We start from the raw sequence: 21,037 nt of genomic DNA on the forward strand, positions 1-21,037 counted from the left end.
GACTATTTTGAAAGTTCCGGAGACTTCGTTTAATAAATACGTCTAAATGGGAGAAGGCTGGCTTCAATAGTTTTAGCAGACCCTTTCTTTACAAGGTTGCAAGAATCTCAGATATTTGAGAACAAATCTGTTACATATCCAATCAAAACGGCATGTCCGGGCGTGCAGGCGGGCTGTGCTTGAGAGCCGCTGTGAGTATCCTGATTTAGCTCGTCTCATTGATATAATGTTGGTTTAATTCCAGTTATTCTATTAGGACGGCTTTTGTTTAAAGCCAGCTTACAGGAGGGGACGCGTCCACACACAATTAAAGCGTTTCAGAGCGCGGGGGGTGGGGAGGTGGGGGGGCGGTGCGGGGCGCGCAGCGTGCGCGCTGCGGAGAGGAGCGCGGCCAGGGCGGGCGGCTTCGGGAACTGCTTTTAAACCGAGAGACAGAAGAGCTGCGGTTTGCATTACAAAAACAAAAACACGACCCGAAGGGGAAGAAAAAAAAAAAAAAAGGGGAAAAAAAAAGAAAAAAAAAAAAAGAAAAGGGGGAGTGAGGCGGCGAGCGGCAGCGTGCCCCCAGGCACTGCTGGGCAGACCTCCGCGGCGCTGCGAACAGGCGGGGGCTGCCGCCCGCCTCCGCCCGGCTTTGTCTGCGCGTCCCCGGCGCGGAGGCACCGCGGGGCGCCGCGCACCCTGCGCGCCCCGGAGCACCGTGAGTAGCGGCGGGAGATGGCAACAGGGGGAGGAAAAGAGCGAAAAACATTGGAGAGAGACGGGGAAAAAGGCGAATTGCGAAACAGCGCGCGGTTGTTCAGCGGGCTGCGCTCCGGCTTGCGCGGAGTGCCGGGGATGCTGCCCGACGCAGAGCTCAGTGATAGAGCACCGCGTAGATCGGTTAATGTTGGCCGGGGTTCAGGCTAGGGTTTGTGCGTGGGCTGCTTGCTGTGCCCGGCCAGGTTCGGGGGTCCTCCTGGGGGATTATCCCGAGCGCAAACGCCGGTACGAGGTGGTTCCGTGGCACACCTTCCTAAAAGCGATACGAGAGCGTGAGAAAAAAATAAAATAAAAAAGATATATGTATATGAGAAGGAAGAATGCGAGACATAGATTTTGACAGTGCTTTCTGAAGCAGGAAATCCTTTTGCCTAACGTGTTTGAGTTTCCCAAACACCGAAGGAAACGCAGAGCTTCCCTCCTCCTCCCCCTTCCCCAGGAGAACTTTTCGAGATGACAGAATAAACGTCTGCACCACTGCAGTATCGGACGCGCGTGGATGTTTCGGGCGGCTCCGAAGTAGGAAGGCATGTTGCTGCTGAAGTGCTGCGAAACTTGTACCGTGCTCTTGAGAGATGAGACCCACGCAGCACTCCCCGGTCTGTATTTCCGTGGGTGTCCGGGGCAAACGGCAGTCGAGGGCACAGCAGCCTTTGGCAGTGCGAAGGTTGTGCTTGGGAAGTAAAGGTGTCAGTGCGTTTTACAGGGTTTCTCAGAAGGGCGGAGGGGTTTGGGGTGCGTGGTGGTGTTTTTGTCCTTGTTTGGTGGACGTTTCTTTTTTAGAAACATGCAGACAGAAGAGTTAACGGCTTTCAGAGGATAAAAATACCGTATTTCCCGTAGTTTGCTTAAGGCAGAGATAAATTCAGGAAAGCCGTGGAAGTGTTCGGTGCGTCGCTGGAAGTTCTGAACACTGGCTACGGGGAATCTTATTTTCCATCCCACACTGAGACAGTGCAGAGCGTCTGCCAGGACACAGGCTACTGGTTTGACATGTCAAACAGCAACTCTCCCTATGTACGTGGAGCACAAAACGACGATATTTCAGCCATACATCAGCACGTATGCACAGCCCACTTGAGCGCTCCCAGGGCCTGCTCAGGGAGGTGACACCGCCAGAGTCACACTGTGCCCTCGGAGGGAGAGCAGCGAGGAGAATGAGTAATCGTTGCATGTGAATGGCAATAAGTATGAAATATTTCTCAGGAGCCAAAAAAAAAAGCCAACACAAAAAAATCTTGGAGGAGTGGAGAGGCTGTTCTGAAATGTCTGGTCATAATGGGAGCATTGTCACAGCGCGGCGCTTTGCTCATAGCAAGGAGAGCTTGCTGTGCTTCCCAGCGCTTCATTCATAAGGCTGTGAGCTGAGCGTGCAGCCTAGCACTTCCAGAAGAATTTAAACTAGTAATTAAAAATTAAATGGCTCTAATTATCTGCTTCTGTTTTAAGAAGCACAATTTGTCTGTGAGGATCCAGCACAACAAGCTCTACCTCCTCGCTCGCAGCCCGGCGATAGGGCTGTTTCAGGAGGGGAGGGCTGTTCCAGTTGTGTGTGTTGTCAGCAAGGTGCCTGTTTGTGGCCGGTCTGTATTTTGGGTTCGGAGTGTTTTGGCTGCTGAAATCATTACATCTGTACACAGAGATCGCAGAGCACTTACAGGAGGAAGAGAGGGCTGTGTGGGGAAGAGTCTTCCTCCTCCCTCCTTTCATCGTCTGCTAGAAACAATTTTCTTTTTCTACTATGGAGGAATACTCTGATTTGATAATTTCCATTGTCTGTGGAACTTCTTTGTAGAAATGCACCTTAAGCAAAGGTCTGGTGAAGGTTCTGTGAGTTAGCATCTTATTTTCAACTAGAAAATCTCTTTTCAGATAGAAAAATGTTTTAGATTATAGCCATTAAAAAAATTGCTTCTAGCAAGCAAAAATGCTGTGGAAAACCTGCAATTTAGACAAGTACCTACATTTTATTTGCTCTGTGCTGCTGAAATTTCGAATCCCTTCCCATTTACAGTTTACTTTTCACAGAACATTATTAACTTTTTGGCTTCGTACATGATCTTCTGTCAGATGCTTTTGATTTGTAATTTAGCAAAGTATAATAAACATTGCAAAAGTCATGAATTTTCCTCCGCATCCTGAGCTCTGTGGTAGGGAAACTGTGATAAAATGTGTACCTTAAGTCTTGTTTGATGATCTCTCAAAGCGAGTTTGCCTTCTGGAAATAATTTCTGGGGTTGAAGAGCATGGTATTAACAGATTTAATGTGGCTATTCAATGGATTGGTGGAGTACTATGTGAGGTTTAACAAAATGAGAGAGACAAATTGAACGTCAACAAAACCTACATCTGCGAAGAATTATAAATTTAATTAGAAAAAAGGCAAACTTAAAAGACCTCATTAACTAATCAGAATTCGATGTTCCTGATTTAAGATTCTTAAATGGATGAATTTTAAGCAGCTTTGCTATTCTCGTCCTTTCTCTCTTGCTGTGTGCCCACGTACTGCAGCCCGCGCTCGAGAGAAAGATGTGAATGTTGCTTACCACAATCGAATTATACGCAGTGCTATTTTTCATGCATTAAGCAGAATGTGCGTGTCATTTATCACGGGGGGCACTCGGAGCCGGGCAGAGCGCAGTGCAGGAGGCTGACTGACAGCTCCTTTCTCCTTGGCCGGACGGGGAAGGCCGTTGCGGGGTTTCTGCACTTTTTGTTTGATATGTGAGTTATGTCGCAGAGCTCCGGTTCTCCAGAAATCTGCTGGCAAAAGCAGGAGAATGTCTGGGAGCTGGCAAATGCCACCCAGAAATGTTTTTATTCTATGAACTCGTCCTCCTAAGTGCGGTTCCTTACTACATTGCAATTTTGTCCTGCGCGTATAAAAACTGAAAGCATGTGAAGTGTAGCATTTTGTAAACTGTAACTAATTTCACTCACATCTGTGTCTAATTGTTGTCTGCATTCGCATTCTTGAGAGTAGATTTATTTTTCCTGGACCACTCTGTGGATTCAGCTGACCAGCCTAAGTGAGGATTAGTTGTTTTAAAGTTATTTTGATTAAAGAGTCATTTTTAAATACGGTAACGTGCAACACATGGTTTAAATAATCCTTGAGACACAAAGGAATATATCCAAAGTATGTCTAATGAAAATGAAGATTGTGGATATGAACTTTCACAAATCATAGAGTGTAAGAGGATGTAGAAGGTAAATTTTAAGGTATATATTCAATTTGCTCTGAACGAGCTGGGGGTTTTCCTGTCCACTCCCATGAAACCTTAAATGAAATCTCTCTCGCCGTAAATACATGTGCATGTAGACGTGATATTTAGAAGATAATTAGAAGTGCACAGAAGTTTTGTTTTATTTTTAATTTGGGTCAGTGAAACAGTGAGTTAAGTGCATTTTAGAGTTCAGTGAAGTATGAATAATCCTGTAGGGCTCTTAGAAAAATATCAGTTCATTAAAACATCCATTTGCAAAGGGAAGTTTTTTCTATCATAAAGGTATGTTTTGGAGGATCCTGTGCAAAAGGGAGTGAAGATAGCTCTGTAAACAAACTTAGTTCTCACCTATAATTTTTTCCAGGTGTTTAGGAGTAACAGCAGAAACATATCCTAAGGCGCTCTGCTGTGTTTTCTGGGATAAAAGATTGCAAAAAAAAAAACAACAATAATAATCTTTTAGACAGAGTACACAGTTCTGAACATATCTGCTCGTCTCGTTTGATTTTGCATGCTGCAATGTATTGAGAAGCATGTTATGCAGAACTATTAAGTACACTGTTATAAAGAGGTCGGTGTTTTCCGTGTGCTTTACTGCATGCTTCTTGCCATCATTTGTAATGTTTGGTGTTGCCCAGCTGCCCCAACCGTTGTTTACTTTTGCTAGTAGTAATTCTGCCTGTGATTAAAAATAACAAAAAAACTACGGACACAGAAGTAGGATTTGCTTGGATGATTTTTATGGCACTTAAAATGCCTCATCTCACAGAGCCTTTGCTCTGTGATCAGTTAAGAGATGTCAGTTCAGGTTGAATGGAGGCGCACATGAAAAAGTCTCAGTGCAGACACTGGGGCGGTCTCTACCTTTCCCAGTTCAGCCTTTGTGTGCTTTGGGCTAGCAGCGGCCATCGACGTCCCTCCACCTGAGCTTATCACCTGCTGTCACTCCAAACTGGCCACAGAGCAGCGCCTGTTAGCAGGGCAGCAGCGTTCTCCTTATAGGATATGAGAATCTATTACTCACCTAGTTATACAAGGAGTTGTTTTATTAAACTGGAAAATTATTGCTGGCTTCCCCGTGGAATCAAATTCCTCTTTTGATGAGTGAGCTCAGAGGTAAACGCTGCAGCTTCCTACCATTTATTTAGCTAGAAGTGCTCTTTTAAGTCATTTTATCAGAATTCTCATTAGCGAGCGGAATTTTTACGACAAAGACCTTGTGCAATACTTTCTGCTTTATTTTAATTCGCTGTGTTTGGAGATGGGCTTGCTTTGGGGAGGGTCGTATAACGCTGTTGTTGAGGTATTGAAGATAAAACAGGCAGACCTCCTCCTTGGACAGGACAAAACGTAGTGCCAACCTTGCCTTGTCCCTTTCGTGTGGGGTGAGGTGGCTTGCAGGGTCTTGGAAGGACAGCTGGGTGGCGGGGAGCCGAGGGAGGGGATGGCCAAGGCGAGGAGGACAAGATGCTGCCAAGATTGGAGGGCTGGGAAGGAGAGGGACTTGGGGCGGCGGTGGGAAGGGGAGAGCGTTGCGGAGGTGCTGGGAGCTCGGCAGGAGTGCTCCCACCACCACCCTTGGGGTCCTGCCCTCAGCAGGGTGCGTGGCGGCGGGGCCGGGGGAGGAGGGAGCCCCTCTGCAGCTGTCACGGGCCCCTGATGAATCACTGTCCCGGCACTTGGCCGCCGTCCCCGGCGCGAGGAGGAGGGAGAGGGACCTGCGAGGAAACAACAGGCGAGCCTTCAATTTAAAGACAATATGTCTTTCACCGGCGCCGTGCCCTCCTCCTCTCCTTTTTGGTTTAAAGGACAGAATCGTCATCTGCGGTGATAATCTTTGTTTAAATTAAGGCCTCGCGTGGAAGCGGAGTAATAGAGACTTCTGTTTGTCTCCCTGGTATACAGGTGCAGAAGACTCAAACCAGTTCAGATGTTGCTGTTTCCTCCAGTTGCAGGTAAGGATATGATTGAAAATTGCTATATTTCCGCAAGCTTCTTTCCTTCCTTCTCCCCTCCGCCGTCAGGTGATAAGTAAATATTTATCCCTGTTTTCCATGTGAAGCAGATCAATAAGTGCAGGAGCTTCGCTTCTGTATGTGTGCCACAAAGTCTGTCAGCTGCAGGCATGTACAGTTTTTCACCAATTCGTTTTAACTTGTGCAGGTACTGGCTCAGTTAACTCATTGTGAATCCGTCCTTTTTTCTGCGTACCTGAGCTGAAGTGATAAAATACAACATGGAGGTTTTGTGTTTAGAACTTGTGATAAAACCTCAGTCAAAATTCATGGAAGAAATGCCACTTGTGTTTAGGGGTATTTATACCACTGCTGTGGAGGTATTGTTTTATATAATTTTAAGAAGGTCTCTGTAAGAGCCCAAGCATTTCTTTTAAAGAGAAAAGTTACTGCCTCGAGTGCCTTGGAGGCACTGTAAGTGATGAAATTTCTGCTGGGAGCAATTATTTGTGCTAACTAAATCAAACATCATTATCAAAAGTTTTAGGTATAAAGAAATCAGTGAGGGGCACTGAATTTCCCCAACATAAACCGAGGTATATATCGTGGTGGTGATGGCTCTGGTCCTTTTTATATGAGGCTGTTCACAACACAAATCGGACATAGTCAGCTGCTTGAGCACTCTGTAAATGTTTAACTTTTACGTTGAATCTGAATTGCTCTTCTACTATTTTGACTAAACGACAGCTGCTGAGATAGTGCAGAGTGCTGAGGCATACTAACACATGCATGGATTCACTGTATGTTGGTCATATCCCTTTCCAATTGGGTACGCTTTATGTAATCCACAAAGCAAACAAGTGAGCAGACATAATACTGTTTTAATGCTGCATTTGTTTCAACGGAAACAGAGGAACAATTAAGTAGTTTGCCAGAGTAAACACATACATCAGGAATATCTCATTCCTTGTCAGTAGATGATGGGTTTTAACAATTGCTTCAAGTATTTTATTTGGTTTAGAGGCCCATTATATTGCCACTAAGTGGTAAATCTTGAAAAAGCACAGTGTTAATTGGTTGCTAAGAGAATATATATCTTCATATAGTGAGGATTCTGTCTTTATACATATCTTTAAAATACAAGGTGACGTGAGTGTTTCAGGTATGATACTATAGATCAAAGTTTTATTCTTCTAAGCTACAGAAATTTGCAATAGCTGGTCAGTTGTGTGTAGTGTGACAGAAGTTTGAAATTAGAAAAACAAAAACCTCACTGAAAGAAGCTGTTCATTTTTTGCTAATTGTGTTGAGGATGTCGATCCATAGCGGGCTGCACGTTGTATGAGTAATTCTTATGTAGTCTTTGTTGAACATGTCACTAAAACTAGCTGCATCTTGTTTTCAGGTCTATGGAAATGCAGGATCTAGCCAGCCCACACAGCCGACTAAGTGGTAGTAGTGAATCCCCCAGTGGTCCAAAGCTTGATAACTCTCATATAAATAATAATTCCATGACACCCAATGGCACAGAAGGTGAGCTATCATTGTTTTAGTATTTTGTTGCTTGTTTCTTCTGGTTGCATCAGTGCTTGTGCAGTCAGTAAGATCTGTAGAGGAAAAGGTTTTACTATTTGAAGTGCTGTGTTTCTGTAGTGTGGCACATACTTATATTCAGTGTTCTATCAGCAGTTATTATCAAGTTTCAGCAGTAGCTCTCCTTCCAGTTTTATGTTCCTTTCAGGTAATTTGAATGGACTAAGCAGGTAGTATGAAAAACATGCAAAGAATACGAAAGGCTGGTTTACTGATGAGGAGTGAGGAAGTGTTTACTGTTGTCATACCACAAAACGCAGTCTTTCAGTCCTTCCCCCTGTTTCAGTATTTTGCTAGGTTCACTCTTTTTGCAAGCTCCTAAGGCTATGAAAGTTTTGTCAGATAGACTAATAAAATGGAGTGCTGAAATTTCCTAGGGCTAGCTTGCTGCTCTGACGGAGTGGCCAAAATTCAAACAGGTGTAGTAATTCAATGGGGTAAACTGATACCTAATTTTTGAGCTGCAGTCAGGCAGTTGATAAGTTATGTTTGTTCTCGGTAGAATACTAATAGCAGAACAACCAAACTGCTTTTCCAGTAATGATGTATAATGGAATACAGAAGGGTTTATATCAAAGCAGTGAAAATTCTCTTTCTTGTAGCATTTCTATGGCAATAGTAAGAAAGATCATACATGTCATTTGGCTAGCTTTGGGGACGGAGTTTTTAATGCATTTCTGAATATTACAGTCATGCATCTTTAAGTGAAAAGGCTCAATAAAAAACTAAAGTTAAATAAGCGTTGTAAGCAAAGAAATGCCTTTTTAATTTTTTTTTCCTAAAAACTGGGTCATATTAATACTGTCAGACTGTTGAAGGTTATGGACATGAATTGAATTCTTCCAGGAAAGGCACATGTCAGTCAAACAGATGTCAGCCCCCCTCAACTCCCCAAACATCTCTGTTATTCATTCTAATTGGAGTCCTCGGTAGTGGGGAGGGTTTATGGGTTATCAGATTAACAGGCTTTTGTGCCAGAGTTGTGTATAATTTACTTTTTACTATTGCAGTAAAAGTATTGCTGCAATCAAATTGTAAGCCATTAAAAGCAAACAAAAAAAAGGTTATTTTTAAAGAATAAATCATACGTTTAATGTGCTAATGTAGGTTAAGCAGAAAAAACATTTCATGTCCACAGATGAGTCGTCCTTGTTTTTAATACCAAGCTTCTTCTTATATTTTTATATCATATTATCATGTATATATGAGTTTTGGTACATGATAAAATTGCTAGACTGAAATTAAAACCCTTCTTACTTGCTAAAGCCTTGGCAGTAAACTTTGCCAATTTTTGCACCTTCCGCTTAATTTGAAGAGCAGCAAAAAATAAAAAATAAATAAATAAATACCAAGTGCTCCTTGAAACACAGAGAAGCACCTACCATGTGGTTGGACTTTTCGTTCCAAATAGCTGTTATATGCTGAAATGCACTCCAAAAAAATGGAGTGCCCAGTATTGCTTTGTTGGGAAATTTGTTATATATTTTCTGTTCTTATATTGACCTGAAAATTATCTCCCAGCTTTCCAGTAGGCATTGAGATTTATTGAGTAAAGTAAATTAGAGCCCAGTAACTTCATTTTTCCCAATGTTGAGATTTTAACATCCAGACTTATTCATTTAGGGGTGAATTCTACCAGGAAAGCTAACAAATGAAATATGTGTTTACCTTCTGAGACAAAGCCAACCGCTTTTCTTTTGTTTGCCATTTTCCTCCAGGTGACATGACTCTCCTCAGCACTGCAGACTGGTTGCTCAGTGCTAGCACACAGACCGCTGCAGGTTTGTGAGCTGTGGTGGCCACACCAAGAGTGTGCAGTCAGCATGCGTTGTGAGATGTTGTCCAGAAAGTGTCCTGAGAAGAAGTAGCTTGTATGTGGGGATTTTGGTCAAAATTTAGGATTCCTGTCTCTGACTGCTCTTAAGTGACTCATAATGAAAACTTCCGGAAAAAAAATGTAATCATATCATTTATTTCTGAATTAGACGTGTAACAAGAGACAAAAAACTGTGAGCGAGGTGGATGCCTAAGAATCCAAAGGTGGAATTTTGCTGTTAATCAGTTTTATCTTGAGAAAATGTTTGGTTTGGGTTCTTTGAGCTGCTACACAAGCTTAATCAAAAAAATGGAGTGAATGCAGCCAGGGTTTCTCACCCTTCACTTAAAAAGAAATAAAAGGTAAAATGATTTTTTGAGATTCTTTAAGCAGAACCCTGGAACAGAAATGAGAGGCTGTAGGGATGCAGCCCTATGGGCTTGCCAAGCACCTTTTTACAGCACTGCTGTGTGGTTTCCTTCTTTGATGCACGTGGAGTGAAGATGTGGGTTGCTGAAGGTTCACATGTTGAATACAGTATGTGAAACCAGTTTCTGATCTTTTACAGACTTATTCTTTCTAGCATGAAAGAGCTCTCCTTCTCTGGCACAGAGATTATTTGAGTAAGAAGCACAGCCTCCAGCTATTTGCATGTTATAAACGTGTTGTAAAGATATGTTAAATTTGATTTGACTGTGGGTGTGAGTTAGGCTGGTTTCCATACCCCAAAGTGCAGGATATGTTCAGTAGATTAGGAAAACAAAAAACAAGCACAAAAAAAATGTCCCAAAGTGAAATGGCCTCGTTTCAAACAAACGTCCATTAATTACTCAAAGGCACATTTTCAGACTTGTCTCTTATTGATGTTGTTCTACAAGAGGATGTGGTTGGAAGATAGCTCACTGTTAGGAGCTAATATTTTTAGCTTCACACTTAGTGGTAAATTTTCAAAGCACTGAATGGGGATTTACTTCTGCGATTGAATGTGAATTTATTCTCTGCGTGCCGCTTTGTATAATAACTCCTTGTGTGCTTAATTTCTCATTGGTAGAACAAAACCAGTGTGGTGCAGAACTGATCAGGTACTGTGTTGGCTGAGAATCGCTGCAGAATAAGGGTTTTTTGTTGTTGTTTTTGTTTTTGTGAATGCTGTGCAGTTAATTCTGTCTGGTTTTTAAATAAGTTGGATTTACAAGTCTTTGGTTTAGATATCAATTCCTCATCAGGCATACTTCAGAATATCATGCTTTCCATGAATCACACACTATTCGTGTCAGTTTGTTATAGGTCTTCTATACTCTGGGTGTATACATGATGAGGGGAAAAATAAACCCTCTTACTCTCAAGTAAAAAAGTCATAAGTAATAATGAGTTGCTCTGGTGCTTGGGTGGGGTGTTTTTTCCTCCTTTTCTCTGGGCTGGTTCAGACCGCATGATTTTCAAACCAGTGGCAGGGAGATCAGAAGGATATTACAAATCCTGACCAGTCCCAAATTTCTCAGTAGCAAATACAGGAGAGTATCAGTGAAATGTCTGGCTAAAGGCACTTAGTAAAAGCAGTCCTGGCCCATGGATTTTGATGATATATATGATGCAGTATTTGGGTTTTCCCCAATCTCCCTAAACGTTTTTCCACAAAATGCCCTTTGTCATAGGGAAGAGCAGACACTCAATGCTGTTAGAAGTTTGGCCCTGCAGGACTTGACTGAGAAAATGTGTAACAAAGTAGAGAATTGAAGCAGGGCTCTAAATGTCCATAGTCGGGGCTTATCTCTAGACTTAATTCATCAACAATTTGCTGTAGAAGGTTGATACTGAAGGACTCAGAGACCATAACAAGTAAATGTTATTTATGTTATTTTTTGTTATGTTATTAGTTTGCTTGGTTTTTTTTTAATCGGGTGGCTAGTGGCTGTTTAAACAATGGTGTCCACTTGGATGAAGGGGACAGGCTGAAAGTAATGTAGGAATTTGTAGGGAGTTGCAAAACTGTTTTCTGCAGTGGACAACCACATCCAAACTACAGTGATTTTTACTTATATCTTAAGAATGTAAATCAGATCTGATGGGAACTGAAGAGAGAAGCACAAGCCTATGGCCCATTATGAGGCTGTTCTATGCAACTGGAATAGGAAAAAAATAAATGAAGATTGGTAGAAGGAGTCCTAGTTTCACAAGCAACTACACATCATTCACATTAGGACTATGGAGCTGCTTCTACCTTCATTCCTGGGTGTCCAGAAGGAAGAAGAGAAAGCATTTTTGTATCAAATGGGAAGGAAAAGTGGCTAACAAATTGAAGCTCAGATTTTCGAAGATACATATGAAGGGAGCATTCAAAGGGAGTCGGACATCAAAATTCGGTTGGAAAAAAAGAGATTTGCTCTTTAAAGTACCTGCTGCAACATGAGATTGAGACTCCACACAAAGACATGCAAAGGTCCCTGATACATGACTATCAGACGTCTGGCTATTAGAAAGGTTGTCTTAGGTCTAAGTGAATGGAAATCCATCTGGGTTTCAGAAGCAGTGAGCAGCATGATTGTCAGCTAGTTGCAGTATTATTAAATGGAGAAAAATATTTTTCACCATTTTTTTACCTTATGGTGTAGAAAAATGTAGAAATTGATAGAGTTGAAATGGCACATACTGATGTAGCTTTGGCAGTATTTTTTATTTTCTATTTTTAGAAAATATCAGATATTCATCATTTTTTATAGTGTAGGGTGCAAAGTTTGGTGCCGTCACCCACCAAAAAGTCTGGTGGGTGACAGCAGTCAAATAAAATGATTCTCCTGCGGGAGATGCTTGGCTTCTGATATCCTATAGCCTCATTTCTAGAGTTTCTGGCAACTATATATGGTGAAATTTTTGCATGTGTTTGCGATGAAGAGCTGGATGGTATGAAACTTGTAACTGTTGCAGTAATACCTCCACAGTTAGACATGATGAAATAGCTCTATAAGAGTGAATCTAATCTTTTGATTTCTGAGGAGTGTCAGTATCATGAACTATTGATACTGCTTTCTTTACTCAGCCTTGGAAGAGCACAAGAGGAGAGCTGTGTATCCAGAGGAAAACAGTACAGTGGTCTCAGGCTTATCAGACTGACAGAAGTAACCTGGATGGCTCTAGGGGCTAGTATAATTCTTCAACCTGCTGCCACTTCTTGAGGATAAAACCGAGATATGCATCACATTGCCTGTTTACGTGGAGGCAAGGGAGTGATTTGGGCTATGTTTTCTTCCCTGCTCTTTACCTGCTTTTCTTGCTGTTTTACACTGGCTTCCTTCCAGACTCTGTCTTATCTATGCTTTTGTTCCCCTGCTTCACCAGGAGTCCTCCCGTCTGTTCTGAGCACTTGTAGCATAATGCCCTATTATTCCTCTTTTTTAGCTTTTTGGCCAGGGAAACAATTTTTCTACTCAATTGTTGGCTTAGGCCAGTAACTCCTTTGCAAATCTTGTGTGAGAAGGAGAGTAGCATAAATAAGTAGTTACGTATTTATTGTCTTTTTCCTATCTGTGTGCCTCTGGTTTTGAAGGCTTCACCATTTTATTCCCCCGTACCGTTTTCCTGAAAGAAAGAACCTCTTTTGAATAAAAGGCCTCTTGCAAAACTGTTTTTCAGATCCATTTGTGGAAAGTAAAATATTCGTCTCCCTACCCTCCCATAAAAAAAAAAAAAAGGTGAAGGAACTTTAATCCTAACACAGTTTTATTTATTTATTTATTTGTTTGTTTGTTTGTTCGTTTATTTATTTATTTTCAAGTTTCTTGTAAACACATCCAGAAAGAGCATAGTGGTGTGAGAGCACCCTCTGAATGTACTTGAAGGCCAAAGCCCTGCTAACACAGTGAATTTGCACAGGTTGCAGAATATCAGAATGTCAGAAGGATATTCACTGCTTATCCAAAAACAAATTGAACACATCCACAATTTTATGATTATTCAGCATTTGTTAGAAATATCATGTATATGGCCAGTAATATAGAAGAAAATCCAGCCCATTCTGTTAGTGTGCACTCCCGAGAACTTGAGTAGGATGTATAAGTCTAGTCTCACACCTTACTGCTTTTCAAACACTACCCTATTAGCAACTTAAAAGACACCACAGATGATGTAGCATTTCTATTTGGATCTTGTAGTCCTGAGGGCTTTTGCTTATCATAGAAGAGAAAGAAGCATGAAACTTGGTCACACTTCAGGGTTAGACATCATCTGGCCCTTGGCCAGTGGGTGCAGAACTTAGGAGAGAACTTCTCATGCCTCCTGGCTTGATTAGGCAAGCTAGGAAGGCTCCTGGTACTGAATAAAGATGAACACGAGCTAGTGCTCTCTCTCTTTGTCTGAGTGAATTTGGCTTTAAGTCTGGTGGCCCTGACTGAATGTAGAGGATATTATTTCCCATGGATAAAAGGGCTCATGTGCTTTGTCATTCTGCTTCTGTCTTTGTATTTTAGTTAAATATCTTGTACACCTAAATGAACAGCCTTGACTTTTGACTGTGTCTTCCCTTGTAAACCTCTGTGTTTTGAAAAGATAGTTGAAGATGGTCTTCTTTGCCATTAATGATGGCTCTAATTGTAACATCATGTGGTCATTACATCAGTCTTTGATTAAAGAGTTCAGATATTTTGCGCACACCATGTAAATTGTTACAAGTGTAGGGGAGTTTCAATGGCCAGATTCCCAGTGGAGGATTTGAGAAGGAAAAAAAAAGAAAAAGAAAGAAGAAAAGAAAAAGGAAATAGTCTATAAAATCTCTAAAAGGATTTTTTTCCACTATCAGACCTGGACAGGGCAGGAAGTACAATCATTTGGTATAAATTGATGTGTGAGTGTTAAGGGATAAGAACTTTAGGTTTAGATGGTCTCATCTCCTAAATGTTGTAAAAGGGACAATTTTAACCCACGGTTGTGCTTCTCAGATGAATAATCAGGTTGAATTTTGATTAGCAGCTATCAAACCATACAAAATTTAAAAGAGCAAGTGCTGGAGTCTGCAGCTGGGATGAGTTGGCCCCAGATGTGCTTATAGATTAGGGGACAAGAAACTGGAGAGCAGAGCTACAGAAAGGGGTCTGTGGGTCCTGGTGATGGTAAGTTGAATCTGAGTCAGCACTGTGCTCTGGAAGCCAAAGGGCCAGCCATACCCTGGGGTGCATCAGACTCACTGCTGCCAGTTGGATGAGGGGAGCGGTTGTCCTGCTCTGCTCTGTGCTAGTGTGACCTCAAGTACTGTGTGTAGGTTTGAGTACCACAAAATTAGACAAACATAAAACTATAAGGAGTGCTGTGAAGATGGTGAAGGTGTCTAGAGGGCAAGCTATGTGAGAAGTGGCTGAGGTCCCTTAAATTATTTAGCCCAGAACCGAAGAGGATGAGGGGAGGCCTGATGGTGGCTGCAGCTCCTCACAGTGAGCAGAGGGCCAGTACTGAGTTCTGCTCTCTGTGACAGCAACAGGGCAGAGGGAACAGCATGGAGCTGTGTCAGGGGAGAGGCAGCTGGGGGTTAGGGACAGGGTCTGCACCAGAAGATGGTGGTCATGGAATGGGATGCCCAGGGCAGTGGGCACTGCACCAGGCTGCTGAAGTTCAAGGAGCACTTGGACAACACTCTCAGTCATTGGTTTTAATTTTTAAGTGGTCCTGTGTGAAGCCAGAAATTGGACTCTGACCTTTGTGGATCCTTTCCAACTCAGTATATTCTGTAATATTAGGACAAAAACTTGTCTCCCCAGATGGTTTTGGTTTTGAGGTTTTTTTTCTGACTTTGTACTGTAATGATGATGCTCTTTATCCAATGATTCTACTGCTAGATGAGTAGGAACAATAAAGTTAAAGCTATTTTGTTTGTGAAGCACTACATAAGAGAAATGCAAGGCTCTTGAGGAGCAACGCGTGCAGTGAAAGCCGCATGTCACATCCAGAATACCACACAAGTTTTCAAGACTTCTGACATTACAGGAGGGTAGAGCAGGAAACAGTCTGGGCTTGAACTAGAATGTACTTCAATAAGCAGGGACTTTCTTTGAAAACTGAACATAAATTTAGACTGGAAATTACCTTGCAGTAATTATCATCTGGTAATTTCCAGACAAATTTGATTCAGGATGAGTCTTCAGATTTGAAAAGCAGCAGCAATGTGGATTTATTAGGCTTCGTGGTCAGGCGCTGATGATTTGATACTATGATAAAAAGAGAGAATAATGTCCTGGACAGGAATTGGTATAATTTTGTAGGCTCTTTGGAAGTAACCTGTATCCTTTTTATAATTGCTAAACTGCTTTATAATTGCAAGATCCTTCAGTTTAGAATTTTAATAGTAAAAAATATCATTAGTTGAGAGATTCAAGGTAAAATTTCTGCACTGTTTTTAGTGACTAATATTAATCTTTGAGCTTTCAGGTGAGCTTTGGGCTTGTATTGGGTCGCATGGCATTGGGAGGATGGCATCAAGCAAAATGATATATAAATAGTAATGGCTACATGAAATACTTAAGGTATAGTGCAGCAGTAATTGTAGTGAAAATTCCTATCAACATAGTGTTTAGCCACTACCATTTATTGAAACTGTCACATTCAGAGAAAACGAAATAGGGCTAGAAATTACATTTATATGTATGTCAGTAAAGAAACCAACAGTCTCATTCACTTTATAGAACTCTCTCTGCTTCATGAGCACTGGCAGCTGTCGGCCAGGAATTATTTCATTCTGCCCACTTACCCATATAATACAAATAGTATAGCATTATAGTACAAGGGCTGCTCCAAAAACAATGCCTCGTATTTCGTGATGTCCCATGTCATCAGAGGTGGATGGTGGTGGTATGGCAGTAGAGGACGAACCTTCCCACCAATATTCTGTTACATTCTGTTGCCATATGACAGATAGCAGCAGAAGGGCAGTCTGTCAGAATGGCATCTGATGTGGAAGTGTGTGTGGAAAAAAGGTGTGGAATTTAATTCCTTCATGCTGAAGAAAATGGCACACACTGATGCTTGCTGAATGCTCCTGGAGACCAAACAGTGGATGTGAGCACAATAAGGCGGTGGGTGGTGCATTTCAGCAGTGGTGGTGGCAACAGTGAGTCACTTCCACTGGTACAGATAGTTATGAGTCCAGCACTGGTGAAAATGCATGGCTGATGGTGGTGACTGTGTTGAAAAATAGTATTTTGTAGCTGAGAATTTGATCTGTCTGGTAATATTAGTGTGTTTTCAGTATCTATTGCAGTTCCTGTGGAGACAAAGAGGAGGCATTACTTTTGGAGTGACCTACATATTAATGCAGTCTTAAAACTGGAACATTAACATTGATTTAAAAGTTCAGTGACATTTACAGTATTTCTGTTCTGGTTTAACATCTATAGGATTGCAGTTAACACTCTATGCCTGGTTTAGTAAAGGAAGACTTGCATGTGTTTTAAATAATCAAAGTATTAAAAGATATATTTTAACACCCTGGTTTTGCATGCTGAAAGGTGCAGTCTTTGCAATATATCTATATGAATTTTGTCATAGAAATGGCTAAATGTTAGGCCTCTAGATCCATCTTTAAAACAGCCAGCATAATATTCTGTGTAGCAGTCCTCACTGCTTTGTGTGCCAGCGACTACATGACAAGCTGTTAGCTCAGAAAGTTGTTACATGGCAAATAAGTAAAGTGAAATGAGGGTGCTGGTCTGAATTTCTTTTTCTTAGTGCAGGTCAGAAACTGCTGTGTAGTCATTATCAACAGCCTTCTGTAATAGTACTGACCAAACTGGGCACATTGCACTTGCTGTTTGTAAACCACCTAAGATGAAATATCTTGGCAATCAATAGGATTTTGGATCAGCAGTTATGCTGTCTCTGAATTTTTATCTTTTTTTTTCCCTTGGCAAGCATGTGAGTTATTGATTATCTGCTAGTCCCATTTTGTTTTCCTATTATTCTAGTGTATTGTTTTCTTAGATGATTTCTTTTTAAATCTTGTTTTATGAATCTCATAAATTACTAGAAAATAGGGAGGTAAAAATGCCTCTCAGTTGACACAGATTGTTTAACTCCTTAGTATAAGACCAAATCCATATCAGTAATTTTAAATTACCAGTTGTTTGTTTTCTTGCTTTTTTTCCCCTCAGCATATTAGGAATATATTTATCCTTGAAATTCTTGTGGATGATTTAGATATTAGGAAGCAGTTCTCTACTGTAACAGTGGTGTAACAGTGGCACAGGTTACCCAGTGAGGTTGTGGGTGCCCCCTCTCTGGAAGCATTCAAGGCCAGACTGGATGGGGCTGTGAGCAACTTGCTCTAGAGGGAGGTGTCCGTGCCTATAGCACGGAACTAGATGATCTTAAAGGTCCCTTCCAAAACAGTCCGTTCTCTGATTCTCTGATTTATTATATGAGCAATTCTACAGGTGTTAAAACTTAGTGGAATATTGCTAAATCAAAGCCTGTCTCTGTAGTGCAAACCTGATAATTCTACACCCCGAAAATCCTGTTTTGATAATGGAGTGGCAGAAATGGGAACTCTTGTTCTGCTCTCTCTGGTCTCTGCCACAGTGGAGAATGCTGCTGGAAATTATTGGAAAGGAATATTTGCAGTGTGTAAACAGGGCAGTGTTCCTGCACCGGTGCTGTTCCACAAAAGTATAGCACATGTGGCAGAAATGTTATGGTCAGAGCAAAAGACAGCTGAAATCTAGAGTGCACACTCAGAACGTGCTGCATGGCCAGGCCTGTGCCCTGCTAGAGCCGTGCCTCTTGGACAGCTCCGTGCATCCTCCTAACAGACGCAGGTTGCTGAAGCGCTGCCCGGAAAGAGCAGCAGGCTTGTAACCTTAGGAAACCTCTCACAGCTCTCTTCCCCTTGGGTGGGAGGTCAGATTTTGTCTTGAGCAAATCAGCGGCCTTCCTTCGCTATGAGAATGCATGCAGTAAATATTTCTGGCTGGTAAAACCCAGGTTGTTTCATCTCAGGTTGTTTTTTTGTAGAGCGAGCTTTAATCCCCTTGAAATGGTTTGAAGCGCAGATAGAAGGAAATACACTGACATTTATATCCATGTTGATTAAAACACTTGGGGAATTAAGGGCTTTTCAGTTCTTACCCTCTTTATCCAATTTCCAGCAGCAGAGGTCTGTGCATGGTTGTGGCTACTCTTAAAGAAGACTTACAGGGCTAATTTATTATGACCCTACAAGTAGGAGTCCAGGAACAATGTGAACAGCCTTTCTTCTCTCATTTTTCATATACTTGGGAGAGGAGACCTGTGGAACAGTTGTTATGTAGAATTTGAGTGCATCTCAGTCAGCAAATAGAATTGGACCCCATGAAGAAGGCACTGCAGTGGATTTCATATATATTTTTTTCTTTCCTATATCTTCAAAAGCAGTATACTTACTAAATGACCTGTAGTTATAAATGTTGTCACACCGAGTCAAAGACAGAAATCCCATTTTCAGGAGGTTTTTCTCAAAATGGTGGTTTTTTTTACAAGATTCTGGATTCCAGGGAGTGAGCAGTGGTGCACGTGAAGTAGACTTTTAAACCAGTGATGGGGGAAAAAATTGAAACCTGGAAAAATTTATTTAAGAACAAGTAGTGCCAAATATGTGTCTCAGTGTCGTCCTTGGACTGTTAGTTTGCTGTGAGCCAAACTTAACAAAAAGAATTGTTTTTTGTTACAAGACGTAGAAGAATTCTTTCTGTGATTGAGAAGAGATTGGAGAAATCAGTTTTCCATCCTTTCAGCCCAAGTTAGGCTGTTCTGTCTCATCATCTTTTCTTTTCCTCCCCCACAGCTATCAGCAATGGAGAAAAGCGTATTTTGTTGTTATCTCCAAATGTATAATTGCATTATGGAAATTAGATGAGGAAAACTTGCAAGGTTTTGAGAAAGTTGGAGTAATCTATAAAGAATATATTAGCCACTGTAAAATGTTGTAAGAAACTTCTAGAAGAAAGCAGAAGATAATGTAGTTGTAATTCCTGATGTCTAAATGACAAACTTTATAGAACTTGCTGCATATATTTACTGGTTTCCAGAAAATGCCTTGGAGTAGACTCTCCAGATATTTTGTTGCATCTGTCTATTAGATTTTCAGTATCTAAGTGTAAAATGGGTGCCTGGTACATCATGTATTGTATTCCTAAGAGATACTTAGCATTAGCATTGCAGTTAGGATGCCGACTGTATCCTCTTGAAGAGAACCTCTTTGCCACCACTTCTTACCACTGGTAAGGTCACCTCCTGGAGAGTTCTTGAACTCTGGGCCTTTTAAAAAGGTGATCTGTGAAGTACAGCTGCATTTGGGCACTTGCTCCCTGGGAAAAGCCTACACTTGCATGAAGTAATCCCTCCTAAATGCCTAAATTGCACTGGACCCTCTTCACCAGTCGTTCTACTGTGTGGGACTTTTGCACTGCATTTTTCATGTAGACTCAGCTGAGTTCTCATCATATTGATCTCCAAGTTAGCATGTACAAACAAAACATCATGTGTGAGGGAGGAAAGGAAATAGTGGATGATTAATGAAATCTTGAGAGATTGCATGCAAATCCTTTGGAAGAGATCAGGTGCAGGAAATAGCCAGTGGAAGTAAGAATTTTGTTTGGCAAGGGAAAGGTCTTTTGTCAGAAGGGAAAGGTTTCACCTCCCTCCATCCTTGCAAACCTGGTACTCAAAGGGCATCTGCTAATGATGGTTGCAATTCCTAGACATGGGAAGAGGGACATGTTTGCACAAGTGGCTTTGTGAATCAAATAGGATACTGGCTCCCTGGAAGGTGAGATGATATTCACCAGGTCTGGTGCATGGGAAGCTGTGGCTGTGTTTCAACTGGAGCAAAACCCGTGAGATGTTAGTAGTGAGATCAGCGCTGTTGTTTTGTGAAACCTCAGGTGCTTTTGATGTGCTTGTAATTAGAAAAGCTAGGAATGTGGAATGGATTTGAGAGGTTTCTATGCTGATGTTATAACTTCTTGGGAGCGGGCATGGTGCCTGTCTACATCCACAGCAGGTCAGTCCTGTTGTTGATCCGTGTATTGGAATGCCGTCATCAGTGAGCTAACACTGCACTAACACCAAGGGAAATGGGCTTATTCTCCTGAGGCTTTATTGAAAATCATGAATCCATACTTAAATATGGAGTGGCAAGAGGCAAGAGAGAATCTCTCCTCTTCTCTTTCTTTCTTACTCTCTGACATCCGTGTTGGGTCGTGAGTGCAAAGGGAATAAAATGTAAAGCATTTCTTAAAGTATGTTTGTGCTGTTCATTCATTCAGAGTTTCCAAGTATTAAATTGGTTTTCATTTTGCAAGGAGAAATCCACCATGAGAAAAGTGTTTTGCTTGATTAGAAATTCTTATTCCTCCTCTGAAAAAAATATTTGGATGGAAAAAAAATTTGAAGAGCCCTCAGAGAACCCAATTTAAAAATCATTTCCTTTTTACTCTTATCCAAATTGCTGTCATTCAAGCCTCTAAGTGACTACATGACCTGATCTAAATGTGGACCCTTATTGTTGGGTCTGCAGGATTAAGAGGAGTCAGGACAGGTGCAGAGAGTTGCATGGGGACTTCTGGTTTATTACAGTAGTTCATATTCCTTGCGGACAGAAATAAGCCTTGTGGTCATTTTATATGTATGTGCAAATCATAGCTACCAGTACTTTGCATTGTTTGTATACA

At 41.5% G+C, this 21,037-nt stretch overlaps 1 protein-coding gene across 10 annotated transcripts in view; it reads left to right on the plus strand.

Annotated features, from left to right (window-relative positions):
• Positions 1-682: 682 nt before the first annotated feature.
• Positions 683-21,037, plus strand: part of EYA1 (EYA transcriptional coactivator and phosphatase 1) — an 87,133-nt gene continuing 66,778 nt past the window's right edge. For 6 of the 10 annotated variants that reach the window (XM_065751762.1, XM_065751771.1, XM_065751763.1 and 3 more), the window contains exons 1-4: positions 683-700; positions 5,895-5,944; positions 7,350-7,477; positions 9,256-9,318. In XM_065751762.1, the coding sequence (XP_065607834.1) occupies positions 7,354-7,477; positions 9,256-9,318 (187 nt within the window). In that variant the 5' untranslated portion in view covers positions 683-700; positions 5,895-5,944; positions 7,350-7,353. The remainder of the gene's footprint in view (positions 701-5,894; positions 5,945-7,349; positions 7,478-9,255; positions 9,319-21,037) is intronic. The other 4 variants (XM_065751767.1, XM_065751768.1, XM_065751769.1 and 1 more) reach the window with 1 other exon arrangement.

The sequence above is a fragment of the Cyrtonyx montezumae genome, unplaced genomic scaffold, assembly GCF_038088225.1.
Source record: "Cyrtonyx montezumae isolate F1298 unplaced genomic scaffold, pur_monq_1.0 scaffold_8, whole genome shotgun sequence".
NCBI lineage: Eukaryota > Metazoa > Chordata > Aves > Galliformes > Odontophoridae > Cyrtonyx > Cyrtonyx montezumae.